At 32.4% G+C, this 14,941-nt stretch overlaps 1 protein-coding gene across 3 annotated transcripts; it reads left to right on the top strand.

The window, feature by feature from the left end:
• The first annotated feature begins 4 nt into the window (after window positions 1-4).
• LOC132751993 (dnaJ homolog subfamily A member 1-like) lies at window positions 5-12,793 on the top strand. 3 transcript variants are annotated; one of them, XR_009628752.1, is made up of 8 exons: window positions 5-154; window positions 4,200-4,343; window positions 6,000-6,087; window positions 6,487-6,693; window positions 7,655-7,882; window positions 8,837-9,067; window positions 9,647-11,223; window positions 11,444-12,793. XR_009628752.1 is itself a non-coding variant. In XM_060742223.1 (7 exons), the coding sequence occupies exons 2-7, from the start codon at window positions 4,212-4,214 to the stop codon at window positions 9,958-9,960; spliced, it is 1,200 nt and encodes a 399-aa protein (XP_060598206.1). In that variant the 5' UTR covers window positions 5-154; window positions 4,200-4,211; the 3' UTR covers window positions 9,961-12,793. The 3 variants fall into 3 exon arrangements, 1 of the variants encoding a protein (XP_060598206.1); XR_009628751.1 differs by having other exon boundaries at window positions 11,400-12,793; XM_060742223.1 differs by having other exon boundaries at window positions 9,647-12,793.
• The last annotated feature ends 2,148 nt before the right edge of the window (window positions 12,794-14,941 follow it).

Below are 14,941 nucleotides of genomic sequence, written 5' to 3'. Positions count from 1 at the left end.
TCCCGTATGTAAGCCAGTTACAACTAATTTGCATGTTTCGACGAACGTCTGGAAAGTTCGCACGTTGTAAACAGAAAATATCATTTTACGTCAAAATTACAGGAGAATAAAGCAACACAATCGGAAACTATTATTGTGGACAATTTAGAAAAAGGTAATGGCGAAAAAAAAATGTTTTGATCTTGAAAAGTCTGTCTTTAAGAGCAGGAAAAATATTTTTTTTTGTTTGACATTCATTTCCATGTTTTTGTTTCGATTTTTCTAACCAATCAATGGACCGTCTTTGTATTTTATATCGAAAATTACAAGCTCAAACCTATGTGCAGGTTTTAAAAGCATCAAATTATAATCCAGATTAGTAGAGCAGGCATCAAATTTAATGACTGTCCTAGTCTAAAAATTTAAAGATTTTTCAGTCCATAAATTTACTGTTATTCAATGAGAAATTTGCTGTTTTTAGTTTTAGAATAAAATCCGCAGCTTATAACAAGTTGTTATATTGATTGTTTATATAAACAAAGGTAATTAGAAACAAATTTTTGTTAAAAGGGAAAACTGAAAGTAAATTGTTTTGAATCTGAATACTGTTATATTTAATCATATAATCAGTGGTAGCAAGACACCTCACCCCCCAGACACTTCACCCCTCAAATTTTGAAGACACTTCACCCCTTAAGACACTTCACCCCCCAAAATCAGTAAGACACTTCACCCCTCATCCAATTTTGTTCTATAAAGTAAATAAAACAACTTGGTCAACAACAAAATGCTTATATATGTTTATATTAATTATTTTTAGTATTATTTGGTTAAAAATTTTGCATATTACCTTTATTTTTACTAAGTTTAAAGCTGATTAAGGTTAATTGGTTGTATTGCCAAATGATATATCACAGCACTTTCATCCATTAAGTGTTAATTGCATGTCACCTTGTTTATTCCACATGTTGATTAGTTGTTTATTCAACGGTTATCTCACAATTGATTAGAGAATTGAATTAAAATGGTATAATTGTATGAAAATTAAATTTATTCTTAATAAATAAATTAAATAGATAAATAAATAAATAAAATGAATATAAATGATATGAATGAATGAATCAGTTGCTTTATAAAATATAGTAAATATAAATATAAATTATTTATCATCATTATCAGACACAATTATCCTGCATTTAATACAAAGATCATTCATAATGTAATTTATTAAACAAATAAATAGCACCAGTTATGTAAATTAAGCACAAGGTTAAAGCACAAACCATCACCAAATGAACGTAACTCAATTATTATTATATGGTAAGGATCAAGCTGAAATCAAACTTAATTCAAAACCAAAACTTCAAGAATTAAATCAACTCAAAATTTATTAGACAATGGCTTAAAACAATAAACATACTCAATCACTATTGAATGTATTTAACATAATCTACATAAATAATTGTTTAACACAAAATTAAAAAAATGAGGGGTGAAGTGTCTCAATCAAATTTCTTAAAATGAGGGGTGAACTGTCTGAGGGGTGAAGTGTCTGCAAAAAAGGGCCTAGGGTGAAGTGTCTGGGGGGTGAAGTGTCTGTAAGCCTAATCAGTAACCTCATTCTCTTTAACCTGTGGTTTTGAACTTTAACCTGTGGTTTTGAATTTTTAGCTCGACTATTTGATAAGAATAAGTAGAGCTATTGTAGTCACCTGAGCGTCGGCGTCAGTGTCGGCGTCGGCGTAACCACTTATGTTAAAGTTTTTGTAATAGTTCAAATATTTTCAAAGTCCATTGACATATGGCTTTGAAACTTTGCACACTTGTTCACCATCATTACCCCAACCTGTATACAGGAGGAGGTAACTGTATCAAGCATTTTGACAGAATTATGCCCCTTTTTCGACTTAAATTTACGTTAAAGTTTTTGTAATAGTTCAAATATTTTCAAAGACCATTGACATATGGCTTTGAAACTTTGCACACTTGTTCACCATCATTACCCCAACCTGTAGACAGGAGGAGGTAACTGTATCAAGCATTTTGACAGAATTATGCCCCTTTTTTGACTTAGAATTTACGTTAAAGTTTTGGTAATAGTTCAAATATTTTCAAAGTCCATTGACATATGGCTTTGAAACTTTGCACACTTGTTCACCATCATTACCCCAACCAACAGGAGGAGGTAATTGTATCAAGCATTTTTTTTTACTATCAAGCACTAAGAATAGTCGAGCGTTGCTGTCCTACCGATAGCTCTTGTAATATAACTTCTATAATTTTTGTATTTAATGTCTATAAATTTAGGGCCTTAGCGACAGATAAATTTTTTTATAAAATTGTAGATGGTCCATAAATTTACAGACTGTCCGTAAATATCATGAAATCCTAGACGTCACCTGAACAAAGCTAGACATTTCACTCCTAAAACGGTTAATTCAGATGTTTCACTCCCGAATTTCTTTGGTCTGGAACTGGCACAGAATGCTTCAGTGTCAGACTCATTAGAGCTATTATTTTCACTGAACATACTTTTATATTCAATTTCACATGATGACGAATCTTCAAAAGACACAGAAGCGGAAATTTGAAAATACTGTCTTCAGTGAAAATAATAGCTCTGATTTATTTCATGCTTTCCAGTGTTTTATTGTAGTATATCAGATGATTATATTCTGATAAACCACTAGTGAAATTTATAAAATATAATTTTCACTGCAGCCGGACTATATCTGAATGCGGATGAAAAGAAAATCAAAACTAAATGGAATGAAAGGCAGAAATAAATGCTGTCATACGTAAATTTGGCTTCTCTAGGAAAAGAAAATCGGTATCATCATACATCATGTTAAAAAGTTAACAAAATTAGCGAAATTTAACAGAACTATATTTCAAAACTGATGATGTGATGATGTCACAAAGGAGAATGCTCGACGTTACACATCAAAATCAGTAAGAAATACTTAAAATCACTTGGAAAGCATGAAATAAAAAGAAAATTTGTTTGTTTTATATATATATTTCATTCGTGAAAACCAGCTATTCAATTTTACTCGTGGCTACGCCACTCGGGGAAAATATTACATCTGGTGTTAACTCAGTGAAATTATATTTCAATCTTGCATGCAAAACAAAAACAAATATCCTCTATGAGTCTGTGCCAGTTCCAGACCAAAGAATTTTTAGTTTCTGGAAAATATGAGAGAAGTTCTGGCTGTTTTACAGCTTTGCAGGGGGGGGGATAATGTTGCAAACTTTGTAAGTTGTTCTCATCAACAGATATAAACAAAGTTTTCATTGTGTAACTAATTTAGGTGAACATCTTACTTGTAATTGGAAGGACATGTGATTTGCAAAAGGCCACAAAAAACTTGTTGACAAAGTATCATCAGGCAAATACTGGCAGTATTAGAAGGAGCCAAACATCACTTGAATCTCACATGAGGATTTGTGCTCATAACCATAGAAACAAGATGCCGAGTGGAGCAGTATTATTGAACAATTTAAATCCATTAGAACAAGAGATATAAGTGTGAAGACAGCTTGTTGTGATTGAAAGTTACCATGATAGACATTGAATCTTTGTTTTTCATTAAACATTACTGGAAATTTTGAAAACATTTTTTCGCGATTTTTAGCAAAACACCGCTACAACCCAATCCCAAGGGTATGGGCCATGTTCCCAAAATACTAGGGAAAAAACCAGTGATTTTTTTCCAATTTTCAAAACAACATGTGGCTTTGTGAAGGGGAAAATATAGCACAATTAATCGGAAAAGGGGAAAATCAAATTCCAACAACTGAGAATGGAATTCACCCACACATTTTATGAAAAAATTTAATTTCAATACAATCTAACATACATGGTACATAGCAGAGGCTATAGGGACAGCTTTCTGTCTTCTAGCTGATATATAATAAGTCAGATGCTGTCAAGTAATGGTTCTGGTGAAGAAGTGCACAGGGCATTACAGGGGAAAATATTAGCTATGTTTAGGGGTAGGTAAATATACCATTTTTGAGCTAGGGGAAACAGCCTTTATTTGGCTGTAAAATACAGGGGAAAAAATCACTGAAACCTGGAACAATGGGTAGACAAAATGATATTTTACTAAACTATTTTTTGGTTTTCACAGATAGCATCCTGAAGAAAACGATAATAATAATTGTTGGTTTTTGCAATGAACTAAATAATTCAAATTTTTGTTTCTTTTAACTAGATTTAATCAAGGATGGTGAAGGAAACTGGGTACTATGATATGCTGGGCGTCAAACCCACAGCCACACCAGATGAAATTAAAAAGGCATACAGAAAAATGGCATTAAAATACCACCCAGACAAAAACCCTGATGATCCAGAAAAGGTTTGTGTGTTCAGTGTTTTTTGTCTTTATATTACTACTACCCTAAAACGGTACTGTTCCCAATAGAAAATGGACATCAAAATTTCCAATGTTTAAATTCCTAAAATGGCTGTTCAAAATTCCCACAAGCCAAGTGATTTCCCAGAAGTCATTTAAATCCAACATATTCATATAAATCACCACTCAATAGTTCTACCTGGACAGTGGAAGCTGTTCATTAGCTATCATTATTTATGATGACTAATCTTATTGGTAGCTGAAAAAATGCATAAAAAAACATTTTTTTCCAAATTTGACAAAGTAAAAATGAGCATTATTGTCATTTTAATATATATACATACAAGCTGTGTTTGTACATGTATTTGTTACAATCAACATGGTGTTTACTCTCTGTCAATCATTTATTATTGATAATTTTGACACTTTATTGGTATCCATAAACGCCTATTATCACAGTAGACAATGTATTTACTGATGTCCATGAAATACAATGTACATTGTATAAAGTCATCGGTTCTGTTGTGTATATACATGTATGTAGTGTTGAGATAATTGCAGAAATTTTTGTCAGTTGAAGATTCCCAATAACACAGATGTATGTATATTTAGCTCCATGTTAAACAGTGGTTTTTTCTTGCTTAATTGTTAAGAGGCCTTAGCCTCTTGATTTTGTGAAGAAACATTACTTAAAATGCTGATTTGGGAATTTAAAAAGCAGGCTTAAGATAAGATTTTTTTGGGAAAACTGCATGCTTTTAAAGAAAGTTTCCATGCATAGATCCCTGACCTGTCTAATTCTAATTATCAGATTAGTGGATACAATAAGAATTTCACCACAACATATTTGTTATCAAAAGAGCATCTAATTCTATATGTCAATGTGTATGGTTATATTGTTATTCAAATAAAAGGTCAGACTCAGAGTAGGGATATACCAATTGGGAAGAGGCCTTTAATATGCCTCTGTTATATGAAGAGAAAATCACTGCTATTTTTCTGTAGTTTTTTCAGGCTGATAAGGTATCAATGAGGAGAAAAAAAATCATTGAATTATTTATCAAAACTATTATTGAATTTATATAGATCCAGTAATTTTTAAGTGGTTCGTTATAATATTTATACTGGTTATAATATAAAAAATTGATTCTGTTGAATATTATTAAGAACTGCATGTCAAACAACAAACTCTTTTGAAGTTTCCCTCTCCCAAGTCATTGATTGATTGGAAGTCCCAAACATGTCCATATGAAGATTATTTTTCTCTATCGTCAGTGCCCCATAAATTTAAAATAATATTCATGGATAAAAAAATGAATAAATAACAAATTTAATTCCCTAGTTTCTATCAACACTAACTCAAATTATCAAACTTGGTGTTTCTCTCCTTTTATAGCAGGGACCATCTATTAGGTGTCTTTCCTACAGGAAAAAAATAATAATATCAAGCAGTTTTTTCCCCTGAAACTCTGGTAAAATCAATTTTTCATGTATTCCCCTTTTTGGAAAAAATTAACATGTTAATTTTCCCTAAAATTAAGCAAATATTTTGCAAGAAAAAGCCATGATTATATTCAACATGAAGCTATTCTTTTAAATTTTTTTCCTGTTTAAAATGTAGCTACATGTACTCTATTAAAATATATTATGTGTTTACAGTTCAAACATATAAGTCAAGCCTACGAGGTCTTGTCTGATGTAAAGAAAAGAGAAACATATGACAAAGGTGGGGAGGAAGCCATTAAAGGTTAGTTAACACCTCATTTAAATCTAATTCGGCCAGTCACTACAATGTTGTGTTGTAGGAGATACAAATTAAAGCATAAACAGATGTAAAAAGTTCCGCTTGTATCTAAATACTACTATTGTTTACATTTTGTTACTATTGTTACAAATAATTTTATATTCATCACTACTTTAATCAAACAATAAGCATATAACATGCTCTAAAACAATTTTTGTTTTTACATTATACAACTTCTGTCTGCAGTGCCCTTTCATAAAGAAAGAAAAAGTTTCTTGTTAGTGAGGCATAATGTGCCTTTAAAAGAGGCTGGGCAAGATTTATATAAGAATTATCAACAGGATAATGTTTAACTGTCTGTAACACTGTAAAATTTGACATTTTTTATCTATTTGTTTTCAGGTGGCGGAACCGGCAGTGGCTTTGACTTTCATTCACCTATGGATATATTTGATATGTTTTTTGGGGGTGGGAGTCGCGGAAGGTCGCGAGGCCCACAGAAGGGCAAGGATGTTATACACCAACTTAAAGTATCTTTAGAAGACTTATACAATGGCACAACTAGAAAATTGTCCTTGAAGAAAAAAGTTATCTGTGCGAAATGTGAAGGTTTGTATTCAGTTAATGTTTGTTTTTGACAGAAATTGGTTGATGCTATTTGCTAAGTTTAGAACTTTAAAGATATATTACGCTCATATTTGATATTTGAAAACACAGATAACTGCTATACTGTCTCTTGGTAAATGTTAGACAAACAGCTTTTGTGTAAACACGGAGAAGAAATTTTCCATTCTATACTGTACAACCTATTGGTAATCTCAATATGAACGCATAATGTCATTAAAAAAACTGGCATTTTTATACCAGGGGGTACATAGGGGTCAGTTTGTCAGTCGGTATGTCTGTCAGTCCATCTGGATAATAACTCGAGTTTGGAATTAGGTTTTGTAATCAAACTTGGTATATAGCAACCTTATGAGGAAATCCCAGTTTGTATTGCATTTGGACCCCCAAGGGTCAAGGTCACCATTACTGAAAATAGAAAAATGGTTTCGAGACAGTAACTACGGTTAGGAATGAGAAATTCTAATCAAATTTGGTGTATAGCAAGCTTATATGAAGACCCCAGTTGGTGTTGCATTTAGACCCCCTTTGGTCAAGGTCACCGATACTAAAAATAGCAAATGGTTTCCAGACAATAACTAGAGTTCTTTAGTTTACTAGAAAGGCAAATCGATCACACAAATTCCTGTGAATATTTAGGAAAAAAAGGCAATCAAAAAAAATTCCATGGCATCTTCATGTGGTCCCATGAAATGACTAAGTTGATATAAATAAACTTACTCTCAATAAATCATACACTGATTGGATGAATTTTGCGAGCATCCATGCTTTTGCTGAACAGACCTGATTTGCAGCTTAGTTCTGTTAATAAAACTTGAATTCTTTTAGTTGTTATATATATATTAGTATTTCCTTTTCAAAAACTCATTTTGAATGTAACTTCAGCGGGTAAGGTTTATGGTGCTTTCATGTATTTCATGTTTCACATTTTTCTCCATAAATAAAGGTAAGGGTGGGAAAGAGGGAGCTGTAGAAAAATGTGGAAACTGTAAGGGAACAGGTATGCAGGTACATATAAGACAGCTGGGACCCGGCATGGTACAACAAATGCAGTCTGTGTGCTCGGAATGTTCAGGCAAAGGGGAGACAATAAATCCGAAACTAAGATGCAAGACTTGTCTTGGCAAGAAGACTGTTGATGACCACAAAATATTAGAAGTCCATGTTGACAAAGGTAAACTTGTAATTTTATATGAATATAAATATGTTTACTGTATATTCATATTGCTTCTGTACCGGTATCACTTGCCCCCTCACTGCTGTGGGTTCGAATCCTGACAGGGACTTTGCATTCTTTCAAGTGAGGTTTCTATCCAGCTAGCTAACAAAATGTTGGTGGTTCTACTTGGGTGCCCTTTCTTGCCTAAAATAATGCACAGAAGGGCACCCGAGGTCTTCCTCCACCAGTAAAGCTGGAACGTTGCCATATGACCTATAATGGTCGGTGTGACGTAAAACCCAATTAAACAAAATATCTGTTTTGTTAAGGCCAGGATTTTAAACCTCTTACCTTTCACTGACCCACCAGGGACTTGAGATTTTTATACTAATCTATAAATTAAATCTTCTGTGTAGGTTTAACTAATTTCAGATCACTTGTCTCACAGGAGCTAGAGGTTTGAGTAGTGTCATGAAGCTTTCTTGGGATTTTCCATTGGCGATTTAGGGCGACTTATTTATTGGCAATTAAGGCCTATGGACCCCCATGTATGAGAGTTATGGAGTTTTTTTCAATGATCAAGTGGGAGAGTTTAATGCAAAAAGATTGTAAAATTTGCAATAAACAAAGAAGAAAGTTCTGATATTAAAAGAGGGATATTTCTTTAATTTGTGAAAATACCCCTTATTTTCAGAAAATTCTTTGAAAATATGGCTGCAGAAAGTGGGAGTCTCCCGCTAAAAGTGGGAGAGTTCACATGTATGTTAAACGTATGAACATGACACCCCTTCTTATAAATGTAATCCACCAAGGCTGGAAAGTTGCCATATGACCTTTTACAATAATTGTGTGACTTGAATTCCAACAAACAAACATGGCTGTTCAATTCTAATTATAGAACTTGGTGTGTGTGTGTGTGTGTTTTTTTCTTTTAACAATTAAAGAGACATATGTACATGTGTATTACAGGTATGAAAGATGGTGAAAATATCCGATTTGCTGGAGAAGGGGACCAAGAGCCGGGTCTCGAACCCGGAGATATTATCATTGTATTGGATGAAAAGGAGCACAATACATTCAGACGTAATGGGCTTGACTTGATTATGGAGATGGACTTATTGTTAGTCGAGGCACTGTGTGGTTTCCAGAAAACTATAGAAACATTGGATAAAAGAACGTTGGTTATAACAAACTTGCCAGGTGAGGAAATTTAGATATAAAAATCTTTAACACGCAATTAATGGTACAACATTTTGGAAAAGATATGCAAAATTCTTTGAGAATTTTCATCCTTGCAGAAAACAAAATTTCAGTGAAATATTTAGTTGCTCAACTATTCTGCAATTGTAATTTTAATCACATAGAGTATATTGAATGAGTGTAAGTTCAATACTGAATTTATTGCACTAGTTGAATAAAATAATATGATGTGAGCCTCTGGCGAGCATATTATTATTTTATTCAATAAATTCTGTAATGAACTTGTTCAATACTGAATTTATTGAATGATTTGAATAAAATAATATCGTGCGAGCCTCTGGCAAGCATATTATTATTTTATTCAACAAGGTCAATAAATTCAGTAATAAACTTACACAAGTTTAATATTCTATCTATCACATACCCAAAATAAAGTCTGTTTAAAGTGGAAAAAAGTCATTTTACCTACATTTGTGGCTAACACTTTATGCCAATATGATTTTGATACATCAAATTTTTAACGAGACTGTCTAAAGAAGGAAATTTAAATACATAGATATAAATTTATTCTGTCTGCAGGTGAAGTTGTGAAGCCAAATGACATCAAATGTGTTTTGAATGAAGGAATGCCTTTACATCGCGACCCATTTACACGAGGACGTTTGATTATCAAATTCAACGTAATATTTCCTGAAGCGGGATCTATACAACATAAAAAACTAGCTGAGCTCGAGTCATGTTTACCAAAACGTCAAGAAGTAATAATTCCAGACGGAGCTGAGGAACACACGCTGGTGGAATACGACGCGAGGGCACAGCATCGTCGTGGCGAGGCTTACGACGAGGATGAGGAGGGTATGGGAGGACAACGTGTACAGTGTGCATCACATTAATGACTCACCATACTTTAAGTTATTTATAACTTGTTGATTTTATTATTACATGTTATAAAATTATTCTGACTTAAGATGCAATGTCTCTTGAAATTTTTTGTTGTTGTTTTTTTTATCAATTTGAAAATTTGAACATTTATTCATGGAACAAGATTATTCAAAATCTAATTCTTCATTTTTTTCTCTTTTTTTTCTTTCTTTGCGTAGAAAACCCAGAAAATTTTTTGTTTATATTTTTTATGCGGGGCTTTTCACTAAAGTGAATTTTATTTGTTACTTACTTATGTCATGGGGGGTGATACATAAGAAGTAGCGAGGCAAATATTTATGGCTCCAAAACAGATTGTGTGATAATGTCAAACCGTACAATACAGACCTTATCAAAAAAGGGGGGCGGGTTGTCAAATTTCTAGGGGGCAAATTTTCCATTTACCAGCCTGTATATATACAGGAAGGTGCTGTGCAGTAAGAATTATTTTACTTCCAGATGAAAACAAGAACTATTCTTCTGGAAAGTATTGTAGTGAAAACCGATGATGGATTTGATCTGTAAATATATTTTTTATCATTTAAAGATCCTGTATGTTGTAATTAAGGATGTACATGTAACAATACATAGTGAAATTTTAATATATGTATATAATTATTCTTCTAAAACAATTTTCAAACATCCAAGAATATGCTAAATATGTTCTGCAAATGTTTATTCACATTATAACTAACCATTAAAATATATGCATTCATTTCTTACTGAAAAGTTTGGCATAGACTTTGACTTCTAATTACCTCCCTTTATTTACATGAAAGAAAATTCTGTAATATCTTTACAAATGATGCATTTTTGGAACTTAATATTGAAATATCTTCATTTAAGCGTCATAGTTATGCTATAAAACCATTAAAAAAATTGAGTTACAGGATCTTTATGTTGTACATGAATTCATTGTCTAATGAGTAATCTTTTTTGTATTCATTATTAGACCAAAACATTATAATACAAGTTATTAAAACTTTGCTGATATCAGAACCTGACAATGGTATGGTATATAACAACCATTTTGCCCTGCTGTTATTTTAGTTTGGTTTCTTTAATAATTTGTGCTGATAGTTTGGTAATGGTTCTTTAATAAAGGACTTGGAAGTATTAAAATGACAAGATGTAATAATAATATCGTAAAACTAATCAATATATTGTAACCTTGACATTTTAAAGAAAACCAATACTATATTGATCATCCGTCTGGACATGTTTTATAAATGCAGGTTACAGGGCTTTACATCCGTCTGGACATGTTTAATAAATGCAGGTTACAGGGCTTTACATCCGTCTGGACATGTTTAATAAATGCAGGTTACAGGGCTTTACATCCGTCTGGACATGTTTTATAAATGCAGGTTACAGGGCTTTACATCCGTCTGGACATGTTTAATAAATGCAGGTTACAGGGCTTTACATCCGTCTGGACATGTTTTATAAATGCAGGTTACAGGGCTTTAGAATTAAGATTTTCAGATGTGCCAGTTAATAGAATTGTATGTTTTTGTTGATATTCATAAGTAGTTACAGCATATGATTATTTTTACTGAACATTTACTTGAATGTTGAAGTCTTGTGGATGTCAGAGGATACCAGTGTGCCGAAGTTTTTCAAATTTTAAAGCTAATCTGTTTATTGTTTTCTTAATATTCTGCTGTGGTATTTTGCCTATCTGTGTTTTGATATAAGATAACTTTGAGATTTGCCAGTGTAACTTTGTGGATAAAAATACTTGAGAGAATGAATGTTGACTTACCAGCAAGACAAGTTATTTGTGTAGACCTACATAAAATGAAACATCAATCTCAAAAAAAAAGAAAAGAAAAAAAATGTCCAGTCTTGGGGGGGGGGGGGGGGAAACTCGGTGGAGTCCCTTTAAACATGTTAAAAGTTTTCTTCTATAAGTTTCAAATAAATGTGTCAGTAATAGATGTCATTGATAGATTGAATGTCCAGTCATGTTTAAATGTAGTATATCAGTAATAATAGCACTAATATTTCTATGGTACTTCAACAATAATTGCTCTGTGAGCATAGGATATACAAGTTAATTTTTCGTTCATTACAATACATGTATTTGTTTATGTTAATTGAATACTTATGCACCAAATGTTATTTAAATGATACACAATTTATTTAAGGCTCTTGGACTATTGTAAACCAATGTGTAAAATTTCATTCAAGTAGTTTAAAGCCGCATGCCTCCAGATGAGAAAAATACGTAAGATTATCGATCTTTAGAATAATGTAATGATTGTGGGAAAAGTAAAAAAAAAGATTCGAAATAATTATAATAATTTCCGTGTTATTTCTGGTAAAAGACCAATTTTGTAGTATTTTTCACCATATCTAAATGGCTATTTTTGCATATTTTGGTCATATACATTGGTTGTAAGTGCCGTTTGCAGTGTGTAATATAATTTTCTTTATTATCTTCGCAATATTTTACTTTTCTATACATTTTAAAATTTTTTAATGAAAATAAGCAGCAATCTGGAGACATGCCACTTTAAATTTGATAATTGTAATTATAATTAGGTGTTATTTTCTTGATGAGGTACATACAGTATATCAGAACAAAGCATTTTAAGAAATGACATTGTTTCATGAGCATGTTTTTTATGCTGCATTGGTTTATGTAAAATTTGTTGTAAAGTAAAACATGTTGCAAAAGTTTGTCCGGACTTATTTTTTAACTGGACAATGGGGTGCGTGTTGGATATATGTAAAAAAAATGTTCACTTTATACTACATTGTGTAAATTTGTGCAAAAAATCAATAAAATTTTGAATATAATCAATGTTGATTGTTTAGGTTATATATTTGTATTTTCCAACAAAAGCCTTACCTGCAGATGAAAATTAATAGAACCACAATGAATAATGTGATTGCAAAAATAATACTGCTGTTAGATACTATGTTAAAAGTAGCTCATTGACCTACGACCATTATAATTCATAATCCAGCTTTGTTTATATCTCTGGCAGGTCAAGTTACAGGTGCTTATTTTAGCAATACTTTCATTACATTTTAATACACAGATGTTCCTAGCAATACTTTCATTATATTCTTTTATACAGATGTTCCTAGCAATAATTTCATTGCATTTTAATATACAGATGTTCCTAGCTAAACTTTTGTTATATTCAAATACACAGATGTTCCTAGCAATAATTTCATTACATTTTAATATACAGATGTTCCTAGCTAAACTTTCGTTACATTCAAATACACAGATGTTCTTAGCAATAATTTCATTACATTTTAATATACAGATGTTCCTAGCTATACTTTCATTACTTTTTAATACACAGATGTTTCTAGCAATACTTTCATTACATTCTAATGTACAGATGTTCCTAGCAATACTTTCATTACATTCTAATGTACAGATGTTTCTATCAATACTTGCATTACATTCTACTACACAGATGTTTCTAGCAATACTTTCATTACATTCTAATACACAGACGTTTCTAGCAATACTTTGATTACATTCTACTTCACAGATGTTTCTAGCAATTCTTTCATTACATTCTACTACACAGATGTTTCTAGCAATACTTTCATTACATTCTAACGCACAGATGTTCTAGCAATACTTTCATTACATTCTACTTCACAGATGTTTCTAGCAATACTTTGATTACATTCTACTTCACAGATGTTTCTAGCAATTCTTTCATTACATTCTACTTCACAGATGTTTCTAGCAATACTTTCATTACATTCTACTACACAGATGTTTCTAGTAATACTTTCATTACATTGTAATATATACAGAGGTTCCTAGCAATACTTTCATTACATTTTATAATATACAGATGTTTCTAGCAATACTTGCATTACATTCTACTACACAGATGTTTCTAGCAATACTTTCATTACATTCATATATACAGAGGTTTCTAGCTATACTTTCATTACATTCTACAGGGCTGCCAATTTTCCGCGGATCCGCGGAAATCCGCAGATTTCGTGAGCTGGGTCATTTTTAAGATCGATGTAAATTCAACAAAGACAATAAATTCATTCGTCATATTTTATACAGTACCCAAAAACCGGCACGCTTCGGCTTTTATTGTTATGCTAACCGCCTATGGTACGTCTGTAAGCACTTTTCTCATTGGTCATATCGAGTCTTTTCCGGCATTCTATTTTAGAATAACCAATCAAATTACATTTTACATTGTCGCTCTTGTCTGTTGTCAAAATGCGTCAAAATGTCGGATATTTGTCAAATTTAGAGTCCAGGAAATTGATTTTAGGGCATACCAAATCATCAGAATCCAGGAGCTTTCGGGGGCTTCGCCCCATGAACCCCCACCAGGGCTCTGCCCTGGACCTGCAAAGGGGGCTTGCGCAGCCCCCTTGACCCATGGCGTATTTTCCACTGATTTTGAAATTTGCTGTTGGCAGCCCTGATTCTAATAAACAGTTTTTTCTAGCAATACTTTCATTACATTCTAATACACAGATGTTTCTAGCAATACTTTCATTACATTCTACTTCACAGATGTTTCTAGCAATACTTTCATTACATTCTAATTTATTACCCTTCCAGATTTTTTCCACCTTTTTGATTGGATATTGATCACCCGAAAGAAATTGATATAACCGAGCCAGACGGGTAATATACACACTAAATTTCCCCCGTTGGGTACCCAACATTCTAAACAACATGCGCTGAAGTGATGCGCGTACGGTTCTATTTTACGCGGTGTAAATTCCGATTTACGAGCACTTTTTAACTGTCAAATGATGAATATTTACCAACGTAGAGTAATGATACATATTACCATCAGTATCGAAAACAAATATGACCTTGTGAAAGCTTGATATTAATTACAAAAAAGTGCGTTCAATAGACTACTCCTTTTCTCTTGTTTACATTCGTTAGGTATGGGAAGAATACGTCCTGTATTTATGGGACGTCATGTTGTG

The sequence above is a fragment of the Ruditapes philippinarum genome, unplaced genomic scaffold, assembly GCF_026571515.1.
Source record: "Ruditapes philippinarum isolate M1 unplaced genomic scaffold, ASM2657151v2 ctg2159_1_1_1_1, whole genome shotgun sequence".
Lineage (NCBI taxonomy): Eukaryota > Metazoa > Mollusca > Bivalvia > Venerida > Veneridae > Ruditapes > Ruditapes philippinarum.
This window is presented reverse-complemented; position numbering and strand designations above follow the sequence as displayed.